Here is a 25373-nt window from a genome sequence, read left to right as displayed (position 1 = left end):
CCACTCTGACAAATTGCATCACTGAAATGAAATTGTGGATGAAAGCTAATTTCCTCAAATTAAACTGTGAAAAATCTGATATGATCATCGTAGGTCCTACATCCCTGGCAAAAACCACAAAAAATTTTCAAATTACCATTGATAATGACACTTTGTCTCCGTCTTCTAACATCCGAAATCTTGGTGTAATTTTTGATAGCAACCTCTCTTTTGACCTCCATGTAAATCACATCACCAAAACTGCTTTCTTTCATCTAAAAAACATAGCACGTCTACGCCCATCACTCTCCTTTTCTGCCGCCGAAATCTTGATTCATGCTTTTATTACATCCAGAATTGATTATTGCAATAGCATCCTTTATGGTACATCTAACAAAATCCTAAAAAAACTTCAGTATATCCAGAATTCAGCTGCTCGCCTCCTTACTCATACTCGCTCCCGTGATCATATTACACCTGTTCTCCAAAAACTTCATTGGCTTCCCGTTGCTCAACGCATTCAATTCAAAATTCTTCTATTCACTCACAAAGCTCTCCAAAGTCAGGCCCCATCCTACCTCACCGACCTGCTCCATCAGCACATTCCCTCCTGTAGCCTTCGCTCTTCTGAGGCTAACCTACTGTCCATACCCTCTAGGACCAAGCACCGGACCTGGGGTGACAGGGCCTTTTCCATAGCTGCTCCATCTTTATGGAATGCTCTCCCCAAACACCTACGAGATTGTCCTGACCTGTCCAAATTCAAGTCACTTCTCAAAACTCATCTATTCAGAGTGGCATTTAACTTGTAACAACACGAAATAAATGCTTTTATTTTTGCTATTCTTTTTAATAGTTTTTATACTTAGATCACGACAGAAATGTGAAGTCCTAGATCCTAAAACTTGTAAAGTTTTCAGTTTCCTGATTGCATGTGAATCTGTCCTGTTTCTGTCTAATTTTAAGAAATTGTTCTATATTTGTTGTTCTCTCTCATAATTTAGCTCATTTTTAATTAACTGTCTTATGCTGCTCTCTTTGTTTTTATCTTAATTATTCTTGATGTTGATGTACTATTTAGATTTTGTACTATGATTTGTATGGTGTATGTATTTGTTTTGATTATTTGTATTATGTAAAGCGTCTTTGAGTATCTTGAAAAGCGCTATATAAATAAAATGTATTATTATTATTATTATTATTATTATTCAGATGTTCGGACAGACAGAACAGAGAAGAGCCTTTAAACATAAAGGCAGCTAAAAAAGTACATGGACACTTCAGCTCTATAAATTTCCTGTAAATAAAGGACTGATTCACTAATCAACCTATCTTTACCTACTATGTTAAAACAAAATGTGTTTTGCCTGGTGAGCAACACTATCCTGTTAACAACCAATAACATGCATGTCAGATGAATTTGATTAAAACAAAAGTTCTCAATATTGTAAGAAAGAAATGCTGTCAAAGCAGCCGTAAATGTTCCTTTTGTTTATATAAGTAACATTATTCCCTCATTTGAATGCATCCAGTAGCCTAGTGTTGACTACAGGTTAAAATACGAGGGTTCTTAAAAAGGTTTCTGAACTTTTTTTAAACTCTATTTATGAAGAATTTCAAAAACAAATTTTCTACAGTCACCTTCCAATGGATTTTTCCCAGCGTTGTACCAACTTTTTAATGCCAACAGAAAAAAATGTTTTGGGTTGAGCACATAGCCACTGATGCACCGCTGCTTTTACATCATCATCACATACAAATCTTCTTCCCCTTAAAGCTTCTCTGAATGGTCCAAAAAGATAAAGATCAGATGGTGCTAAATCCGGACTATAAGCTCTTTCTCAGTCTCTCAGACACGACCAAATACTACTCCCACCTTCATCATTTTCAAACAAAATATAAAAGTGCAAAAACTTTTTGAACATCCCTCGTATTTGCTTAAGGCCATTGAAATATAGAAATTTTCATGTCTATATTTCTTAGCATTAACAAATTAAACTGAATTCTAATGCAGAGTTTTGGAAGCACCAGAGTACTGTCTTTATTGCTTTGACAGAAAAATAGAACAAAGTGCACAATACAAAGATTTAATTGGAATGTTTGGTTTAACATTAGGTTCCTTTATAAAAGCCTGGCTCTATTGAGCTTGCATAGTTATACATCAATAGGTAAAGTGACCAGATTCAGAATTTTCTTAAGTTTAATCCTTTATCAATACTATTCATAATACTTAATACTATTATTATTACTATAAGTGACAAAATGACTTTTATGCTACAGAACCTTTGGAAGCATTAAGTTATCTTACCATAATATTAAACTCTTAATAAAACAAAACTCATTTCTCATGGGAGACAAATCAAGTTCACACTGTAAAGTAATGCTCAGCTTGGTCAAGGCATAAAAATATTCTGGTTAAGTAAAAAGGTTTCAAGGTGACTGAACACAGGGGTTTAATCTTAAAATTATTTTTAAACTTCTATTTTAATAGTATTTTTGCAATTATCTGATGATGAAAACAACTTTTTTTTTTTTACATTTTCAAGAGCAAAAGTTTCAAAAAAAGAGGACACCCAGTCACAAGATAGATGAATACAATTAGATGAACAATGAATGAGACTTTAAGAAGCCTGAAGACCCAAGCAGGATGTTCTGGAGAAGTACAATCCAAAAGTCGGAATAGACTTGGTGTCACTTAATAATAATTACTATCATCATAACCCCACAATATGGAAACATTATCAAAGAAAATACGTTACATCATAGGCTGCTCCTGATCCTACAAAAATATTTAATTCAATTGGCTATTAAGCCACTTGTCAGAATTGTTGGATTTAGTGATTTCCACCAAATATTTGTATTTTATAATGAATCTCTCACTGCACTAAACAGTTGATAGCAGACATCCTTTGCCCCCCAAATAAATTTATCAAAATGTACCAAATAAGCCGCTCAGGTGGCGCAGCGGTAAAAACACACGCTGTTCACCAGAGCTGGGATCTCGAATACATTGTATCGAATCTTGGCTCTGCCTGCCAGCTGAGGCTGAGCGGCCACATGAACAAAGATTGGCCTGTTGTTCAGATAGGGGCGGGATTAAACCTCTGCTGGCTGGTTGGTGGCGCCTGCACGGAGTTGGGAAAGGAGTGTGGTAGAGGGTGATAGATATAAGTGCTTTATCCCAAACCAATTAGCGATAAACTATATAGGATGTACTAATTTGTACACCACTAATGGTTTGGAACACAGCCAAGCTGTTCTATCTGTAGTTATTTTACTGCACTCTAGATTGTACATGTACTGAATATAGCAATTACTACATTAAAATCCTGGTAGCTGTACTGAATGAATGACTACTGATGATGAAACCTAATTGTAATTATAATATAAATATAATTATACCCCACGTCCAGTCACCTTGACTTACTGCTACTAGACAGAGGTTTTTGGAGAGCTATTTTTTGTTAGTGGTAACGTTGACCATCTTCCTCACAGCCTCTTTAATAGCATCACGGTCGATGTTGAACAGTTTGAGCAGCTCGTTGGGTTTCCCGCTGCGTGGCACATGAGATACAGCAAGACGCTGCACTTTAAAATCATGCTCATTTACCACAGCTGAACAAACTGCTTCTCCCAGACCACCTGCACAATCACAAACATACGTTTGATCAGTAATATTTAAAAGAAGGATTTAAATTCATTTACAACATACTTTATAAAGCAGCCTATTCTTCTATTATTCTTAATGCATAAATGCATGTGCATGGACAGTAAGATCAGATTTTGCTTACTGATGTTCACAGTGACCATTTGATTCAATATAAAAAATGTACTGACCAGTGCTTTTTTAAAATAAAAGCACCTTATATGACACAAAATCTAGTACCATAGCTACCTTGTAAACACACAGTCAGGCTCTTGGTACTTTTTACTAGCTTTAAAAGCTGTGTCCCAATTGGTCAGTGGATAAAAATTGCTCAAAATTAAAAAAAAAAAAAAAAAAAAAAAAAAAAAAACACAAGTGCTAATAAATTTAAATATAAATTCATAAAAATTGACATAATATGCTAATAAAATTGCTAATATTATGTATTTTGTGTTGTATTTATTAGCCATTTAAAAGACGCACCCTCATAGTAGTGGTCCTCTACAGTGAGGATTTTACCCCCTGTTGCCTTTGCATTTTCAATGATTGTCTTTGAGTCCAGGGGTTTAATGGTGAATGGGTCAATCACTCGGACATTGATGCCCTCTGTGAAGAGAAAATCTTAAGATTAGTAATAACACCTACCAAGTAATAATTAATAATAATAAGTATGGCAAACAGTAACAAAGAATTGTTTATATTCATTCTAGACTGGTTAATAAGTGAATATAGTAGGTTCAGAAAGTATTCAGACCCCTTAATTTTTTAAGTCATGAAGTCCAAAGAACTGTGTGGATATCCAGCATTGTATTGTGTCAAGCCAAAAACCAGAAGTATAAAAAAATCAAGTGTTCTTAGTGGCGACAATAATTTTGAACTGGAAGACGTTAAGCACAGCCTTATCTAAATTGGGCAGGTTGGCAAATAGGAGGGTAAAAATAAAACCCAACAATGACTCAAAAAAGCTCCAAATGTTTTGTGCAGAGATGGAAGAACCTGTTGGAGGAACAACCATTTCTTTAGCAGCCTTTATGGCAAGACAGAAACCACTGTTGAGTAAAAGGCAGCAGTATGACAGCCTGCTTAGATTATCTTGTCTGTTGGGATGAAGATTTTTTTGTGCAGCAAAGCCAGCACTAAGACAATAAATGTAAGCCTATTAATGTCCTTGACTTGAAGTCATCCATGAAGAGACCTGAAGACAGCAAATCACAAACTTTGGCCATCTGACAATCTGATGGCGCTTGACAGGATCTGCCATGCAAATGGGATATAATTTGCACAGATGTAGATGTTTAACTTTTAGTTTTAATTAACATTAAAAAAATATTTAAGAACATGTTTTCACTTCCATTCACTGCCATTATGGGTGATCAAGTGAAGACTGATGTGTAAAAATGACAATCCATTTCCAGTCTAAAAAAAATTGACAAAACAATTATGGGTAAAAAAGAATATTTTCTGAATCCAGGGTATATACACCACACACACAGGCACAACATTAAGTAGGAGAAGATCCATTAAGTATATTCAATGTCCCACAGTTCGTATTCTGTACCTTTTTTCAGCTGTTCGGCTGCAAATAGTGCTTCATGCAGAGTTACACCTGCTCCAATCACAGTGACGAGGTCCTTGCTGGTCTTAATTACAACCTGCATAAAAACAATAAATGTAAGTTTATCAAGCCAGTTGTACATTGTATTAGTATTGACAAATTATCGACAAACCGCATATTTTTATGTGTAGTTGTCATTTAACTGACATGCAAAATGACCAATCAAAGACCTTTTTGCATGGTGTGTACGGTGGTGGCATGGAAGTGAAGTGCTACTTAAAAAAATGCAAAACAACCAGATCCAGGCTGTTTGTCATCCATGTAATTGAGTTAATACGTTTTCTTTAGTGAAGAAAAGCTTTAACACTTTTTGCTCTGTGGCAAGATGCATTATCATCCAAATCTATTTTTATTGATCAAAATGTTATTGTACATTTGTGCATTGACTGTTGAGAATATGATTACCACCTCACCTGGTCCTTTACCTAACATGGAACCCCATATTTGAGTGCAGACATTTGACTGTTTTCTTTAGGCAATCACTTTCTTAACCGCTTATCCAATTAGGGTTGCGGGGCGGTGCTGGAGCTTATCCCAGCTTTTCAATGGGCGCAAGGCACCCTGGACAGGGCGCCAGTCCATCGCAGGGCAGACACACACACACACACACATACACACACCCATTCACCTATAGGGCAATTCAGTGTCTCCAATTAACCTGACTGCATGTCTTTGGACTGTGGGAGGAAACCAGAGTTTTCAATTGGAATTGGAAATATTCAACCCCCCCTCACCCCCTATAATAGTAAAACACACTATTATGGTGATGTGCTCAATGACAATTTACAAAAAGAAAGAATATGTATTATCACATGCAAGCACTTTTGATAAGATGGTTTGACATCACTTTGAATAAAAAACATCTAGTTTTCTCAACAAATGTCCACATGCACAATTATTAACCTCCAGCCTCAGTACTAGGTGAAACAACCTTTTACATTGATAAACTCTAAAAGCGATTTTAGTAAGTGCTTACAAACTTCTGACACCTTTATTGTACAATGTTTACCCATTCTTCTTGTGCAAATTCTTCCAGCTCATTAAGGTTTGATTAATTTAAATCTGGAAAGTGAGAGAACCACTCCAGGATATTCCAGGACTGGTTCCTTAACCAAGTTTTGACTTGGTTGACCTTAGTTTCATCTAAGACAGCAGAACATTCCTCATAAACCCTTCTAACGAGTGCTTCCATCATTTTTTACAAGGGGTTGTATTTGAGCTGCCATTGGTAAACTAATAGAATACATTTCTGTGGACAAATCTTTAGAGTGCAGACAGAACATGGTACAAACAAACCCAGTTTTGCTCAAGAGCTGCCAAGCACTGGATTAAAATTGAGTAGCAGACCTGTGCAGACCTCCACTATGTAGGATTTTCAACATAAAATTTGTTGCACATACCTTCGCCTGGCCTACACGGAATTCTTCATTGCTGTTGTAGATGGTGGCATTTTCTGGGCGACTAGTTCTGATAAAACAAAGACCCTATAAAATAAACAAGCAGTTTAGCAAAAATACCATCTTTGCAGAGCATACTGGGAATTTATGGTGAATATAGTGATACATAATGTATTCTAGCCTCCTGGAGGATTACGGGTACCTTTGTGTTTGCAGCCAGCTCCACAGCTTTTTCAGTGGACACACTATCACTAGGGTAAAACACAGTAGCTGTGGGAATAGCTCTGAACATTGCCAAATCCTCCAGTCCCATCTGAGAGGCTCCATCCTCTCCTAGGAAATCAACAAACATGCTAATTTAAAGAAATCTTACAAGGGATGAAGTAAAAAGCAAACAAGTCCACAGTGTTGTACTCATGCAGGATGGCATGCTCTGTACCTGACGAAGAAAAATCAGGAGCCCTCGCACCACTTCCATGTGACACAGAGAGAAGGAAGTTAGGGAGAGAGTGAATACCATAGAGTGCAAGCATGAAGAAATGAGGAAGAGACTGGTATGAGGAAACTAAATAGAAGAAACTAAATAAGAGAAGAAGAAGTGAAACAAGAGATGGTCCAGACCGTTAAAGGGATGTATCGAATACTAATGCTAACAAAATTTCACACATGGTTAACAGCAAAAAAATTATATGAGACCATTTATCAGTGTCCACACTATATAGGCAAAAGTATGTGGACACACTTTCTAATTATGAAGTTTAGGTGTTTTAGCTGAACCCATGGCTAGCAGGTGTATACAATTTATTATATGCTTCCAACTTTGTGACAACAGCGTGGACAAGGATCTTTTAAGTTCTAACAAGACTGTGAAAAGTGAGGTCCATAAAGACATAGCTTGACAAGTTTGGCACAAAGGAACTCCAACAATGTGTAGAGGGGATCTGACCGACATTTACATGTACATTTTCAGCATTTAGCAGACGCCTTTATCCAAAGCGACTTACAATTGAGACAGTATACATTGCAAGCAATTGAGGGTTGAGGGCCCAACAGTGGTAAGCTGGCAGATGTGGTGCTTGAACCAGCGACCTTCTGGTTACTAGTCCTAACTCCATATTAATGGTTATAGAAAAATATGTCCAAAAGCTCATTGTCAGGTGTGTACATACTGTTGTCTATAAAATAGTGCATTCAAATAAAGTGCATTATTTATGTAAGGTTGCCTGGAAGTTTGAATCATTATTACTGTATACTGCATGCACTAAAATAAGTTCCTCTTTATTAATACGATTTTGTATTTTTACAAACACTTACATCTTACGGATCCAAAAACAGGGTTCTGGTGTTTGTAGGTTTATTAATTCAATGTTTGTAGGATGAGCTGACAACTAAATGTAACAACTAATATTTATAAAGTAGTTCAAGATATATATTGTGGCAGCTGTAGCTCATATAACATTTCATCATTTATTTTTATCTTCAAAGTTGCCAGTTTATACGTAGTCACCTTAGGTATGTAATTTTCCAATTTTTTCTAAAACGAGATTTCAAGCCAGATAGAAAGTTAGGTGGTAGAAAACAGGTAAATATGGTTGGTTTTTGATAATAGTTTTTGGTGTTGTCAAAAGGAAAACTATACAGTAAATCAAAAATAAAAATTCAGTAAGTATTCAATGATATTATTGTGTAGTGGGTTTGATTTTGAATGGATATTACTGCAATTTTACTCATCAATCTACAATAAATCAGCAAAATGAAAGTTAAAACATATTTTTAGACAGCTCTTATTTACAAGTATTCAGACCCTTTGTTTGCATCCTGTTTTATTTAATTACGCTTAAGACATGTTAATAACGCAACTTAACCAAAGTCAACAAAATTAAAAGACCTTGTAAGAGCTATTCCTAGGAAAACCAGGAGACCTCTGAGGCCTAAACTGCATTCTAGGAATTCCTATAATTTGCATAAACTACAGACAAATCAAGATAAGCATGTGTCAAGGACAAGTCTGACCCCTTTGAAGTATTAGAATCAGGTGTTTTAGTCACACCTATAGCTAACCATGTATAAAATTGATTACGTATATACATGTTATTTTTCAAACTTTACACTTACGCCCATGGTTTTGGAGTATTTGGAGTAGGATGTCCAACAATGGTCAGGTGTCCACAGACTTGTTCATATAGTGTATACTAACATATACATGAATGAAGATGAATTCTATGCTTTTTAATTTTCCAAGAAAAAAATAAATGTCATTTTCAGCTTATTTGTGAGCAATGGTAATTAAATAAAAACTGTAATTGTGCATTAAAATGTTTGTTCCCGGTAAATGAGTTAACTTAAATTCACTTTTTACTAGTGGAACTTAACCAGGAATGTCCATACTTTTGCATAAGACTGTCTTCAAAACCTGCCTCTCACAGATCTTGTAATAATTATTTAAATAAAAAATGTGTTCTATAGATCCATATAACTATGGTTATAGCTGAGGTTGGTGGACACTAACCGATAGATACACCGCAGTGTGAGCCACAAAGGTTGATGTTGCTCTCTGAGATGACGGCCATGCGGAGCTGGTCATAGGCTCTGGTGAAGAACGTGGCAAATGTGGAAGCAAAAACAACATTGCGATCCCGAGTGGCACAGCCTACAGCAACACTTATCTGAAATATAATAACAAATATATGAATTACTTTAGACAAAGGCCAGATTCCCTATTTCCATGCATTTTTGCACCTATTATCAGACATGCACTGGTTGTACCAGTCATAGTTATATAACACCTCTAAGAGATGATCTGGTAATGAGTAAAACAACTGTATTACACAAACATGTTAATTTACATCATGCATTTTGTCAAGAAAACACCACACACACACACAAGGCACTTTAGCAAGATATGATACTGTAAGACCTCAGCTAAACTTCCTTTTTTTAAAAGTTCCTGTTTTGTTTCTTCACAATCTCTACCAGATATATTACTCCATCTGTGAAACTCCATCATTTCTGCAGTTATTGAGTAACACTTTATTGAGAAAAACTATATGTACAAAAGTATGTGGACACTATGGGCCTGTTGAATATCCTTTTTCAAAAACATGGGCATTAATACTGAGATTACCCTAATTCCTTTGCAGTGGGGTTTGTGTTCTTTCAGTCAAAAACTTATGTAAGGCCAGATATTGGAGTGGTAAAAGAAAGCCTGACTACCAATCATTCTTTAATTCATCCCAAATTTGTTTAATGGGGTTGAGATCAGGGCTTTGTGCAGGCCACTTCAGTTTATCAACACCAAATTCTTCAAACCATTTTTATAGACCTTGATTTGTAACTGGGGCAAAGCAAAGTAATGCTAGAGCAATGCTAAAGTAATGATTTATTTTATATAAATGTCATATTAAAAATTCAGTTATTAGAGGGAGTGTTCAAATAGTATAATCATATCTGCATTTTGTTGTACATTTGGGCTTGATACATGCCATAAAGTGTCTAAAGTTTCAGTAAACCATGCTACCCAGAGTGATGAGTTCCTGTTATATAAACGTTCTGAAGAATGCCATGACTTAATAAGAAAATAAAAACTACAAAAATTATTCACAATGTAATTAACACAACCACTAAAGATTTACGTGTAACTTGTGGAACACTTTAGTAAAATGTTTTGACTCACAAACTGAATTTAAAAAGACAATGAAGTACCATGTTCTGCTCGGCGATGTAGCACTCCACATAACGGTTTGGAAATTCCTTCCTGAAGATCTCAGAGAAAGTGGAGTTCTTTGTGTCTCCATCCATTACCACAACACGCTCACTGGAATGGCCAAGTTTTGCCAGGGCCAATCCATATGCTTTTCTTGTAGCAATCTGAAAAACAGTACTTTTAATGACTTTAATGATAATTCCACCAACAACCTGTTTGATATACACTATCAAAAATTAAATCCTTAGTGTGAAAATCCACTATATAAAATCGAGATGTTGGCACTCAGCTGAGCCACCTAGCCAGCTAGACTTTTTAAAGAGGTCTTAATTAATTTTGCATGGTGTCAATATTGGCTCATTTTTCTTCTTTCAAGCTCTAACAAGTTAGATGAGAAGCAGCCGAGTGCAATAATTTTAAGGTAATACCACAGATGTTTGATGGGATTAATATTAGGACTCTGATTGGGCTACTCAGTGACATTAACTATTTTTATTTACCATCACAGTGGTAGCCTAGTGGGTAGTGGGGACAGTGGTAGCCTAGTGGGTAGAGCTTTGGGCTATCAACCGAAAGATTGGCGGTTCAAATCCAGGCCCTGCTATGCAGCCACTGTTGGGTCGTTGAACAAGGCCCTTAACCCTGTCTGCTTCAGGGGCGCCGTACGATGGCTGACCCTGCGCTCTGACCCCAGCTTCCAAACAAGCTGGGATATGCGAAGAAAGAATTTCATTGTACTGTACACCTGTATATGTATATATGACAAATAAAGTATATCATCTTCTTGCTTTGGATTATTTTTATGCTGAAGGACAAACTTTTAAGACCGTAAAACAAAGTAACTTAACCACATGGCCATTGACCACAATGGGTTAATAAACTACCTTTTAGTGGCCCTGAAACCTCTTTCAGGAGAGAATCAGCCCATGAGAGATAAAGGTAAAATTAAATTTAGGCCAACTGTCTTGCTTTTAACCCTTGCATAGTATGTGGACCCTGCTAGACAGTATCCTACTGCAAGAAAACTTTATGTAGTGCATCTATCATTCCTGATCAAATTGCCAGTTCCTGCTGGTAAGAACTATTCTTATAACATGATGCAACCACTAGCAAACTTTACAGTGGGAATGGTGTAACCTGATGAATGTGCCTTGTTAAAATTACTGCCACACATACTACTTAGAATTTAATCCTAAACATTACCCTTTACTCCTATTGGACCAATTTTATAGAACATCTTGGATATGGTTGATCCAATACATAAACTGCAGTTATAGCCACTAATTGTCACAGTAGCCTACTTAACAAATACTCTTCTATTTTCATTGACCAAGTTTTGAGGGACAGGCTATTACATGACTAACCAATCATGCTACTGGACAACCAGGCTTTAAAGTAAATTTCCCCAAAAATACCTTTTCTCCAATTTTGTAGCTGGGAGCGCTGGGCATGCTGATGTTTTTTAGGCTAACTGATGGCGCATCCTCACTCGGAAGCTGAGGGCACAGTTGCTTGCTGCTACTTGTAATATGGCTCTGTAGCTCCTTTATAATGCTCTCAGCCATGTCCTTGGACAGGGGCTTACCATGCCAGCCCATCTCATTCTCTGTCCCTAAAGCACAGATATATATGCTGTAAAACACAAATATTCATTTGCAAAACACAAATGTGCATTCATTTGCCACTATATAAATGTAAAATCTTTAAAAGAATACAATTACTGACTCTCAAACCTATCAATTAATTAAAAGGGACCACCATAAGATCACCCATTGACCATATATTATTTGAGTGATGGATTATTCTCAGCACTGCAATGACACTAACATGAGTGTACCGTACTGGTGCAGCAGTGTTGCTGGGATTTTTAATCACTGTTAAATCTTACTAGGCTTTTTATTAGGAACACATACCGTGTCAGCACATGTTCTAGGTGTACAGTTATAAAAGAGAGACATTTTCTTTTATATACACAATGTATGACAATCCTCCTCAGTGGACATTTTTGGTCACAGGTTGGTGTTATCTTTAAATTTTTGGTTAAAGATTTATACTAATCCAAGTACTGACACTGTGGTGTTTAAAAATCCCCAAAACACTCCTGCAGCAGATACTCACCTGATATATGTATACCAGTACAACACACACTACCATATTATTACACTGTGTCACTGTAGTGCTGAGAGTGGACAAGCACCTAAATAACATCTGGTAAGTGGGGTTTTTATGCAGCCTCTTCATTAATAAATGGGTGGTACAGAGCAACAAGTGGTCTACTGTCATACAGTATATACACCGATCAGCCATAACATTAAAACCACCTCCTTGTTTCTACACTCACCTACCATATAGGAGCACTTTGTAGTTCTACAATTACTGACTGTAGTCCATCTGTTTCTCTGCATGCTTTGTTAGCCCCCTTCCATGCTGTTCTTCAATGGTCAGGACTCTCCCAGGACCACTACAGAGTAGGTATTATTTAGGTGTTGGATCATTCTCAGCACTGCAGTGACACTGACATGGTGGTGGTTTGTTAGTGTGTGTTGAGTGGATAAGACACAGCAATGCTGATGGAGTTTTTAAACACCTCACTGTCACTGCTGGACTGAGAATAGTCCATCAACCAAAAATATCCAGCCAACAGCGCCCTGTGGGCAGCGTCCTGTGACCACTGAAGGTCTAGAAGATGACCAACTCAAACAGCAGCAATAGATGAGCGATTGTCTCTGACTTTACATCTACAAGGTGGACCAACTAGGTAGGAGTGTTTAATAGAGTGGACAGTGAGTGGACACGGTATTTAAAAACTCCAGCAGCGCTGCTGTGTCTGATCCACTCATACCAGCACAACACACACTAACACACCACCACTATGTCATTGTCAGTGCAGTGCTGAGAATGATGCACCACCTAAATAATATCTGCTCTTTAGTGGTCCTGGGAGAGTCCTGACCATTGAAGAACAGGGTGAAAGGGGGCTAAAAAGTATGTAGAAAAATAGATGGACTACAGTCAATAATTGTAGAACTACAAAGTGCTTTTATATGGTAAGTGGAGCTGATAAAATGGACAGTGAGTGTAGAAACAAGGAGGTGGTTTTAATGTTATGGCTGATCAAGTTCATCTGTATGGAAAGTGTGGCTTATAAAATAATCAATTAATGCATACTAGAAAATCTAATAAACTAAACAGTAAGTGTATGTTGCACAGTTTAAAATGTCAAATAACTACATGAAGGTTTATGCATTGCTGATTGTTGGTGAAATTTAGCTGTTGGTTTGTAATAATTCGAAGGAAGACGAGTTTACAAAATTTTCTTCCAAATTAAGATTTATTGCAAATTATTTTACTACTTGGATGATCTATGGTAAAGCACTTTGAGGGAATTATGATAATTTAAATGCTTATTGTAAGTATCCACTAGATATGTTCTGCAATTCCATCTCATCCATTATTTCCAAATAAAAGTACAATTCAGTAATCATTATCTCTTGAATAGAGTGTACAGTGCATATACTTTGCCCCATGTTTATAGATGTGTGTTTGTGTGTGTGTGTGTGTGTGTGTGTGTGTAATACCTGGAATGCCCTTGCCCTTTATGGTGTGAGCAATAATGGCAGTGGGTTGGTTGCGAGGCTGGCACAGAACCTTACACAGTTCCTCCACACTGTGGCCATCCACTACGACAGCATGCCACCTAAACACACAAAGTATAATTATGTTAAAATTTGAATGAGCTGCAGCCATCCAGGACTGGAGCTGTCCAGCTTTTCCACTTTTTCCTCCAAATCCCTATTGCAATGTCTACCAGCCGGCCACTATACGACATGTGTGCATTTGCCAGCTGCTACTTTTCACAGGCCAGTTGTGAACTTTCAGACAATCTCTCTCATACCACAGACAGTCATGCTATGCCCCATGTACATCCTCTCCCACTCATTTAAGCAGCAGCAGAAGAGGAATCCCCATTTAACATCTTCAGACATAATACACTTAATTATTTACAAAAGATTAGATTCCTCTAACATTTTCAGTTTAAGGTTATCTACCCATCCTTACCAAGGGAGTCAATAACTTTGAAGCTGACTGTACATAAAATAAAACCTCATATGCCTTACCCAAAGGCCTCACAGCGTTTCTTGTATGTCTCCACCTGGTGCTGTAGGGGTGTGGGGTCACTCTGTCCCAATCGGTTAATGTCCAGAATGGCAACCAAGTTGTCCAAGTGATAAAGGGAGGCAAAGGCCATGGCCTCCCATACTGAGCCCTCTGACATCTCACCATCACCCAGCAAACAGTACACATGGTAACTACAACCAGAAAAAAATAAACAAAAGATGATACACATACACAGAGTTTCTTGTATTAGTTTTGCTTGCGTGTTACTCTTGCAGGAAATCCACAAAATGTTGAGTCTGAAAACAGCCACATGCACTCACAGTTAGTGTTGAGAGGATTGAATCGGTTTTCGAAATTAGCAGACATTTTTTACATAATCAAATACATAAACGCAGGTGAATGGAGTTCATAAACAACAAACTCATATAGTGATGTGCCACCCAAGGGCCCTAGGTCTTAAATAACTTAGATGCTTGTCTGGGTCATTGATGGGCTATTGGAGACATTTTGGGGCCAGCTACTTATAGAGAGATTTGCAACTGCTTTAAGTCCCCCAATAGTTAATACATTTATAACATCAGGTATAAAAGAAATAATATAAATTATATGCTTCCAACTTTGTAAAAACAGTTAATTTACAAACAGTATTTGTACAAACAAAAATCTGTGATCTGTTCATTCTCTTAATATTTGTACAAAAGTACGAAGCTAAATATTTGAAAACATTTTGAAAAGGGCATAAATTAAAGTTTAAAAAATCTCTTTTGCCAGAGAAGTACATATTCTAATTATTCAGCCAATTATTGTGTATTGATGTGCAGTATAATGTACCTGGCTTTGTCAAAGTATTTTCCAGTGTACGCCATCCCACATGCAGCCCCGAGTCCTTGTCCAAGAGAACCTGTGGCCACATCCACAAACTGTTGTTTCTGTACAAACACACACGCACACATGGTGAAAACCTTTAACAGTATATGCACTGTCTTAGGGGAGCTTTGGGTTATTAGTCAGAAGACGTTTGGTTCAAATACAGGCCCTGCTATGCAGCCACTGTTGGGCCCTGGAACAAGGTCCTTAACCCTGTCTGCTCCAGGGGCGCTGTACAATGGCTGAACCTGCGCTCTGACCCAGCTTCCAAACAAGCTGGAATATGCAGACAATGAATTTAATTGTACTGTACATGTGTACATGTAAATATATAAATAATAAATATGACAAATAAAGGCATTTTTATATAATTTGAGTTTTGCACCTAAGGACTATTCATGGCTAAATGATAAATGCACTGTTTTATTAATTTATTCTTTTATATTTTTCTCTTCATTTTCAGATCTGCTCCAATACTGATCAGAGTTGCCGTGGACAGGGCACCAAATGCTAAGCGGAACGCATGAATGTTCTCTGAAGGCACCCATTTACCCACTCCATTACAACTAGATGCAACTGAGAGCATACTATATACCATTTATCTACCCAGAGGACATTTACACAGACACAAGGGGAACATGCCTGTCCTTGAAAGTAAAAATTTGAAAAAACCTGAAATGATTAGCAATTTAAAATTACAGCTAAAAGTAAAAGTGTGTGCTAAAGTGTGTGTTCATGCAACTGGTGCCAAGATAACAGTGTCAGATGGGGTGATGTTAAGCATACAGGCACTGGACTCTGGAGTGATGGAAATGTATTCTGTAAAGTGATGAATCTTGCTTCTCTATCTGGCAGTCTGATGGACGAGTCTGGGTTTGGCGAATGTCAGGAAAACATTACCTGCCTGACTGCACTGTACAAACTGTAAAGAGGTTGTTTATCAGGGGTTGGACTAGGCCCCTTAGTTCCAGTGAAAGGAAATCCTAGTGCTTTAATATATCAAGATATTTTGGACAATTGTATGCTTCCAACTTTGTGGGCATAGTTTGTTTCAGCATGACTGTGCCCCAGAGCACAAAGCAAGGTCCATAAAAGCATGGTTGGTGAGTTTAATGTGAAAGAACTTGACTGGCCCACACAGAGCCCTGGTGCCCTGTTAACCTTTGGGATGATCTAGAACAAAAATCTTAAGCCAGGACCTCTCGTCCAACATCAGTGTCTGACCTCACAACTGCTCTTCTGAATGAATGGGCAAAATATCCCACAGACACACTCCAAAATCTTGCAAAAAGCCTTTACAGAAGAGTGAAAGCTGTTATAGCTGTAAAGGGGGGGGGGAGGGGGACTAACTCCATAGTAAAGTCTATGAATTTAGAATGTTATAAAATATCCTGTAGGTGTAATGTGATGTCCTAATACTTTTGTTCATATGCTAAATCTAAAGTAGGATTGTATAATTACTGTTTACTGGGCTATGATTAGTGTTAAGTTAAAAAAAACATCATCCAAAAATTCTAACAACAGAGAAATGTGCACCTTTTACGCTAGCCCACCACCGCTGAGATCCAGGATCGAATCTCAGTGGTGCTATCGGCTGGCAGGGTGTCTAGACCAGTGTTTCTCAACCTTTTTTCAGTCACGGCACCCTTTAAAAGTATGCCAAATCTCAAGTCACCCCAGTCAAAAATGTATTAAAAAACTTACACTCTGCATCCCTCGGACTGCTAACACACACGCACACACACCATAAGGTGTCATTTAGGGAGGGAGGGGTAAACGTGACTTACTTTTAATGGGAAACCTGAGCCTGGGATGATGCACACAATCGCCCTATTCTGGCAGGGATGGATGAGAGGCAGACTCGGAGCTCCTGGTCCAGAGCCCTCAGTCGCTCCCTGTACTTGTTCTTGATGTAAGTTAGGCTCGAAAAGCTCAGTTCGCGCCATGAACGAATCAGATTTAACATAATTAAACAAGTTTATAGTTTATTTCTCAATTATTTGTCATTATATTAAGAGCACTGCTTCTTTTCTGCATGTTCTCTCTGTAGCTCGGTTACGGCTCTCTCAACTCAAACTCAAAAGAAGCTTTATTGGCATGACAAATAAAGACATTCGTATTGCCAAAGCAAGTTAGAGAGAAATAATAAAAATAACAGTAAGAAAGAACAAATATATACAAAACAGTTACATGTGCAAAAAAATATAAAACAGGATAAAATATTAATAAAAACAGTGCAAAATAATAACAATAAAAATTATAATATTTACAGTAATGAGGTAGTAATAACGATCAGTTTGTGTGTGTGTGTGTGTGTGTCTCTCGCTCTCTCTCTCTCTGTGTGTGTGTCTCGCTCGCTCTCCGCTCTCCGTTTTCGGATTTGAATTTCGACAATAAACAGCTCTTATTATTATGACTGAATGATTCCCTCTACTGATGTGAAGCTGAATGCGTGGATTACAACCGATAAGAACTGGGCAGAAATCTAAAAAAATATATAGTGGCTCCCAGAGGCGCGACTCGGTTCCTTTGGTTCATTTTAAAGAGCCGTTCAATAGAATCGGATCGTTCGCGAACGACCCATCATTATCAGAATATTTTTGACGGCACCCCTGACGAAGCCAGACGGCACCCCGGTTGAGAAAGGCTGGTCTAGACAGTCGTGATTGGCTATGTCCCCTAGGGGGGAGGTGATCGAAGCTCTGCAATGGATTGATGCCCTGTCCAGGGTATTCCTGCCTTAAACCCAGTGTACCTAAGGGATCCAGACCTACCACAACCGTAGAATTTTGACAGCACATAACAAAAAGTCTTTCAGAAAAAAAAAGAAAACACTTTTAGGTATGTTTGTTCATGTGTATTCATATGCACTTACTGGCACTGGGTGGCCCTCCAGAATAGAGTCAATCTTTCGAAGATTAAGCAACTCACTCTCTTTCAGGTAACCTGCCTCCGCCCAGGCCGCATAAAGCACTGGAGCAGCATGACCCTAAGACACAAAATTACACAGTTAACACAGATATGCATACATAAAATATACACACCAAACATCTGTCAAAGGTTTAACACTGAAGAACAAGGATTAAATAATTACTTTTTTATGGAGTAAACAGACAATTATTGTAGAGCCTAATAAAACATGTACCTAACATTATTGTAAAGTGGCCACAATTTAAACATTATGTGAAAGGTGTAGGCAGTAAAAGACATGCTTTAAAATTATGGTGTCTCAATAAAACAGTGCACTCTGTGTCATTTGTGTAATTTACACTGGAATTATATTTAATAGCAAAAATCAATAATTTCTGGAAATATTTGGCCACTTGCACTATCCTGAAGCTGGCCAAGGAGAGCTGCAGTCTACCACCTACCCCCTCCAAACCGTGTGCAGTCACTGGCCGCCTCATTACACCAGCCAAAAGTAGATTCTCACACTGAGGGACAAGCTGTTCCTTGTGTGTATCTCCATGACCATGATGATGCCTTGACCTGACATCAAAGGTCACTGACCTGTCTGTTAAGCATTGGGCCAGCCTGGTTGCACAGCTGAGATTTAAACTTGAGAGCTTGAACTCTTTGCAGTGGTAAGCTTACATATTAGATTGAAATTTATCACAGATTTAACATCCATATTTGTGGGTATAAAAAATAGTATAGTATAGTACATTAACTAAATCACAACTTGACAAAACACACTGTGTGCAGTCAGAACAAACATCTGATCTCACATGTACTATTATTATTATATCATTATTTGTTTATTTGACAAACTCAATTATGGTACACTCTTGGAATAATTATCTTATTTAGAGTTTAGGGCTCAATGAATGGTGCAGCCTCATAATAGGTGGATGTTTATCTGCTTTCATATTTGCACTATTATTAGAAAGACCCAATTACAAGGCTGTAAAATTGCAATAGGTGTGGCAGAAACCCCCATACACATACTTTTGCCATGCATTGTATGTTAGCCACAGCACTGCTTTGTGGATCTTGTGTGATTGATACCTTAGACAGGACGAATCGGTCGTTGTTGGGATTGCGTGGGTCATCTGTTTTGTATTTCATAGTGTGGAAAAAGAGCACAGACATGATCTCTGCTGCACTGCAACATGATGTCGGATGTCTAGCGAATAGAAAACATGCAAACATTACATACGCACACCAACCTCCTTTACACTCAACAGGCATTGCTTTAACATTTTGGTCCATGTCAACATGATTGCATTACACATAATTAGTCTGTCACGGTTTAGATGTCTCTAGATATGGTGTTCTACTCTACCATATCCAACATCCAGACATTCACATCCAGGAAAATTATGGATGCCAAAACGTGCACATGGTCAGCAGCAACACCTTTGGAATAATAAATGAAATGGCCAAGTCAGAATACAGACTATATCATTTATTTATTTACTTTACTATTTTATTCATGCATTTTCTCCCTTTTTCTCCCAATTTTAGCATAGCCAATTAGTCTTCCGCTGCTGAGGACCACGGTTGTGCCTAAGAAGGGTATATTTGCCTGACACATGCTTCCAGCAACAAGTGCACAGTCCTCCATTTTTTTTGTATGTTTTTTTCCCCATCCAGCAGACTTAGTGGCTAATTTTGTCTGCTGCAGGCACTGCCAATTGTGCCTGATAGGGGGCACCAAGCCAACCAGTAGAAAAGCTAAAATTTGAACTTACAAAGTTTAGAATCCCAACACTGGTGTGTTAGTGAAAAATCCCGCTGTGCCACATGAGCGCCCCTAAGTGCAGGCTTTACGGTAACTAAAATGCTGTAACCATAAATCAGGCTTTTATGGCAGAGTGGCAAGACAAAAGCCACTTTTGAGTAAAAGGTATACAACAGCCTGCTTGGAGTTTGCTAAATGGCATCATAACACTCCGGCAAAACAATGAAAAAGATTCTCTTGTCTGATGAGACAAGAATTAAAATCTTAGGGCAAAACAGCACTATCTATGACAAAAAAACACACAGTTACTGTCTATCAACAGGCTAAAATCATCCCAAAACGAAACAGTGTGGTAGCAGCATCCTACTATGTGGGTGGTTCTCAGAGGCTGGAACAGGGAAACTGTTAAGAACTAAGTGACTGATGAATGCAGCCAAGTACAGAAACATTCTTGAAGAAAAACTCTTTAATGGGCAACAGTACACATTTTAATATGACAGTAAAAACAACACCAGGGCAAGCATCTCAATGTCCTTTTGTGGCTCAGCGAAAGCCCAGATTTAAACCCAATTGACCATCTGTGGAGAAACCTAAAGATGGTAGCTCACTGACACTTGATAAAGGATGAGAGGATCTGCCATAACAATGCAGGTGTGCAAAATTTGTAAAGTCGTATCCAAAAATACACACAGTTTGTGTGTGTGTGTGTGTCCCAGAGGCGCGACTCGGTTCCTCTGGTTCATTTTTAAGAGCCGTTCAATAGAATCGGATCGTTCGCGAACGACCCATCATTATCAGAATATTTTTGACGGCACCCCTGACGAAGCCAGACGGCACCCCGGTTGAGAAAGGCTGGGTTAAACCATGCATGTATTACTAAGGTGCTCTGAGAACACTTTAGGTTTGTAGATTTAGGTTTGTAGATTTAGGTTTGTAGAAGATATCAAATTATTTGGATTTTTAAGAAGGCAAGGTACCTCATTCTAGTGATTCAATATCATACCTCTCAATGTAAACCTGGGAATGTCAAAGATTAGGACAAAAGTAAAAAAATAAAAATAAAAATTTTTTAAAAATTCAACACATGAAACCAATGTTTCACTGACTGAGTTTATACAACCCCTGGCAAAAATTATGGAATCACCACTCTTGGAAGATGTTCTTTCAATTGTTTAATTTTGTAGAAAACAAATAAATCACAGACATGCCACAAAACTATCATTTCTCAAACTGTCAACCCTCTGGCATTAAGAAACAATAAAAAAAGAAACAAATATAATAGTTGTGGGCAGTCACAATTGCTTTTTTTTTTAGATCAAGTAGAGGAAAAAAATATGGAATCACTCAAATCTGAGGAAAAAATTATGGAATCATTAGAAAACACTGCACCATTATTACTTTGTTGCACCACCTCTGGCTTTTATAATGGTTTAAACTCTATGAGGCATGGAGTTAACTAATGACAAACAGTATTCTTCATCAATCTGCCTTCAACTGTCTCTTGCTGTTGCCAGATCAGCTTTGCAGGTTGGAACCTTGTCATTGACCATTTTCTTCAATTTTCACCAGAGATTTTCAAATGGATTGAGATCCGGACTATTTGCAGGCCATGCCATTGACATTATATGTTTTCTTGAAGGAAAGTTTTCACGTCCTTTGCCCTATGGCAAGATGCATTATCATCTTGAAAAATGAAGTCATCATCACCAAACATCCTTTCAACTGATGGAATAAGAAAAGCGTCCAAAATTTCAATGTGGACTTTGGCATTTATTGAAGACCATCTCCCCTGTGCCTTTACCCGACATGCAGGCCCATATCATCAACAACTGTGGAAATTAACATGTTTTCTTTAGGCAGTTATCTTCATAAATTTCATTGGACAGACACCAAACAAAAGTTCCAGCATCATCACCTTGCCCAATGCAGATTCGCGATTCATCACTGAAGATCACTTTTATCCAGTCACCCACAGTCCACGATTGCTTTTCTTTAGCCTACTTTAACCTTGTTCTTTTCTTTTTAGGTGTTAATGGTGGCTTTTGTTTGGCTTTTCTGTATGTAAATCCCATTTCTTTTAGGTGATTTCTTACAGTTCAGTCACAGACATTGAATCCACTTTCCGGCCACTTGTTTCTCATTTGTTTTGTTGTGCATTTTCTGTTTTCAAGACATATTGCTTTGTTTTCTATCTTGATGCTTTGATGTCTTACTTGGTCTACCAGTATGCTTCCCTTTTACAACCTTCCCATTTTGTTTGTACTTGGTCCAGATTTTAAACACAGCTTACTGGGAACAACCAACATCTTTTGCGACATTCCACAATGATTTATCTTCTTGAAGGAGTTTTATAATCCTCTCATTTGTTTCAACTGACATATCTTGTGTTGGAACCATGATTCATGACAATCTGCTTTGTGCAACAGCTCTCCGAGGTGTGAGCACTCTTTTTAAACTGAAGAATAATTAGCAAATCTAATCTGCTGCAGATGTTTTGTTTTTAAACTGCAAATTACAGAGTGATTCCATAATTTTTTCCTCAGATTTGAGTGATTCCATATTTTTTTCCTCTACTTGATCTAAAAAAAGCAATTGTGACTGACCACAACTATTATATTTGTTTCTTTTTTTTATTGTTTCTTAATGCCAGAAGGTTGACATTTTGAGAAATGATAGTTTTGTGGCATGTCTGTGATTTATTTTTTTTCTACAAAATTAAACAATTGACAGAACATCTTCCAAGAGTGGTGATTCCATAATTTTTGCCAGGGGTTGTAGTACACAATATGGTTTAAACTTCTCTGTAAAAGGGGCTCCTCGTGTCCAAACTTTACTATGTTTCCTGTCACTCATTTTCCTCACCTTTCCAGCGTGTAATGTCTGGCTGTGTAAACACTGAGTTCTCTCTCTCTCTCTCTCTCTCTCTCTCTCTCTCTCTCTCTCCCTCCTGTTCGTGTGCTCGCTGTGTGTGTTTGTGTGTGCAACCCCTCCCCTCCTGCTCAGTGTAAACACACAAACGCCACCACGTATCTTGACCAATCACGTGCGGCTTTGACAGAAAAAACCCCCCGGAAAAAAACGAATCGGCTCCCAATGAGGAGCCGGATCCCGTCGTTCACTTTAAAGAGCCGACTCTTAGAGCCGGATCGTTCGCGACCGACCCATCACTAACAAAAACTAGGAATGAGTGCGAGATGGAGAAAGGGTCGAAAAAGCGTTAAGGAGAAAAAAGCCTGTGATAAAACACAGAAAAAGCTGCAAGCAGATGCAGAAAAGTGCAGGAAACTGGACAACCTGTTTGGCAGTGAGGAACTACAGCATAGCCAAAGAGCAGAAAAGGAAAAGTTAGTGTTCAGTGACTCTGCTTCGTTAGTAACGCCGTTTAAGAAGAGACTGTGGGCCCATCTCAAATGTCGCCTATGCCCTACTTAGGGTACTTCCTAACAGTACAAAACATTTCTTTTAACAGTCACTGAATGATTAATAAGTAGTTATCTACTACTTTTTAATAATACCAGGGACTTTAAACCAGCCGTTTTAAGGACGATTTTTGTAAAAGTTCTATGATGTCATGTCCAAGTGCACTACATAGGGCGGTGGATATAATTTGAGACGGTACCATTAGTCTCTGCTCTTCAGAAAAAGTAAACACTATCTTGTCCTCTATAATACAGAAAGGAAAATACAGCTGTTCAGGACATTTTTAGAGTGATTATATACTGTAGCTCACATGGTTAATTTCCCTTGTCAACATGTAAAGTATTTACACATGCGATTTATTTCTTTGCTCATCGGAGCAATGCACTAATTTGGAACAAACGTGAATCACGTGTGAATAAAAGTGCGAAAAAAGCATATTTACCAGTGTTAAAGGTTAAATGAAAGAAAGGTTTAATTTTATTTCTTGCGGTTTAATGAAACAGGATGGGGAAATCCAATAGAACCATTTGAGAAATTGTAAATTTTATGTGTGATAGATGGAAAGTGTTGGAAATATATATATAATTGTTTGTAGTTATTTTTTTATTATTTAAATTTTTATTATAGTGAGTTAATAACTTTAGTGGTAAGATAGATGAAAACTATTAATATCAATCATCTAACATTTGAGTAGGGGGTGATATGTGTGGCGCGATGTGCTTGTAGTGGGCTGGTGAAGAAAAAAGTCCAGGGCTGAATTTTGTTCCCAGTCCAGCCCTGCTTAGGGACAAAGAATACTAATTGCAAGTAGAATTCTTCCTTAATACAATACTTCATCTACTTAACAGTCTGTGGTCTGTGGTAGACTGTTAAGCAACAACAGTTTTCTTAACAGTTAGTATTCCCAAACCCATATAACTATATCAGAGAACTAGAACAGTGGGTATGAGGCAGGAAAACACTGGACACAAATTCACTTACACCTAAGGACAATTTAGAAAAGCCAATTCAAATGTTGTTTTTGTAAAGTGTGATAAGCCAACTAAATTTGATTTGATATAATGTTAAAATCGCCAAATCCTTTTCATGTAATTTTAGAAGAATTCCCCTTGTTCACTATATGTTAGTGTGATGCAGCACCAATCTGCCATCTATTTTAACTAGTGTGGCGGATCGATACACCTAATCCTGAGACCATGTTTCTGCGCATGCGCTCTGGGCTTTTGACAGGTTGCAGACGGTCGAGTTTAGACTCGCTGCAGACAAGCTCCGCACGAGTGGGCGTTTTACCTTCTGCTTTGTGATACTAAGTGTTTAAATTATATAAATTATATACTTTGAAAATCTTAAAACCCAAATGCGGTAGCTGTGTTTTATTTCAGTGTATATAAAGAACTGCAATATGAGATATGAAAGACGGCTGTAACTCTTTTATGTTCATTCGAAGAGAAATATATGTAACTACAAAAAAACACAAAACTTGATTTGTAATTTGTATAAACAGACTTAATTTAATTGGGGAGAACACGTTACGTTACAAAAAATAGGTGATAATGTGCAGCTATGCCAGTGCAATTGCCCCCGTCTCACTCTCGCCACTAACAGTGCTTAAAGACCAACCTAAAACTTAAATAAAATTAAGCTGTTTACACAAAAATGTAATCAAAATAGATATTCAATTATAACATCACTATGAAATCATAGCACAATTTGCAAACATAATAACCCAATGTTATATGTAGTGTGCCAGAATTATTTTCTGTACTTCTTACCCGCTGCCAGCTGCAGTGGTAGCTTTAATGGAGTTAATCCTGAGCCGGTTGGCGATGTTCCTCAGCGCTTGTAGTGTTTGCTGGTCGGGTTTATGATACTGGTCCATATTTTTGGGCTGTCAGACTGCACAGTGAGAGCTTACAAATGAACCTACAGTTGAGCTGTGGACC

The 25373-nt window shown here is 37.7% G+C and overlaps 1 protein-coding gene across 1 annotated transcript; it reads right to left on the bottom strand.

The window, feature by feature from the left end:
- Nucleotides 1-1990: 1990 nt before the first annotated feature.
- LOC134318337 (transketolase-like) lies at nucleotides 1991-25373 on the bottom strand. The gene is made up of 14 exons (XM_062999202.1): nucleotides 25203-25373; nucleotides 19335-19452; nucleotides 18202-18315; nucleotides 15291-15388; nucleotides 14459-14650; nucleotides 13919-14037; nucleotides 11756-11952; nucleotides 10340-10504; nucleotides 9147-9303; nucleotides 6840-6970; nucleotides 6641-6724; nucleotides 5184-5277; nucleotides 4109-4231; nucleotides 1991-3621 (listed from the first exon to the last, which is right to left on the bottom strand). The coding sequence occupies exons 1-14, from the start codon at nucleotides 25307-25309 to the stop codon at nucleotides 3434-3436; spliced, it is 1887 nt and encodes a 628-aa protein (XP_062855272.1). The 5' UTR covers nucleotides 25310-25373; the 3' UTR covers nucleotides 1991-3433.

Source organism: Trichomycterus rosablanca, chromosome 7 (assembly GCF_030014385.1).
Source record: "Trichomycterus rosablanca isolate fTriRos1 chromosome 7, fTriRos1.hap1, whole genome shotgun sequence".
In the NCBI taxonomy this organism is placed as follows: Eukaryota; Metazoa; Chordata; class Actinopteri; order Siluriformes; family Trichomycteridae; genus Trichomycterus; species Trichomycterus rosablanca.
This window is presented reverse-complemented; position numbering and strand designations above follow the sequence as displayed.

Coding starts and splice junctions, on each gene's coding strand:
- LOC134318337 (XM_062999202.1), bottom strand. CDS start 25,309: ATGGACCAGTATCATAAACCCGACCAGCAAACACTACAAGCGCTGAGG. Junction 19,453..25,202: donor ACCACTGCAGCTGGCAGCGG/GTAAGAAGTACA, acceptor TCTATTCGCTAG/ACATCCGACATCATGTTGCA. Junction 14,651..15,290: donor AAATACTTTGACAAAGCCAG/GTACATTATACT, acceptor TTCTGGTTGTAG/TTACCATGTGTACTGTTTGC.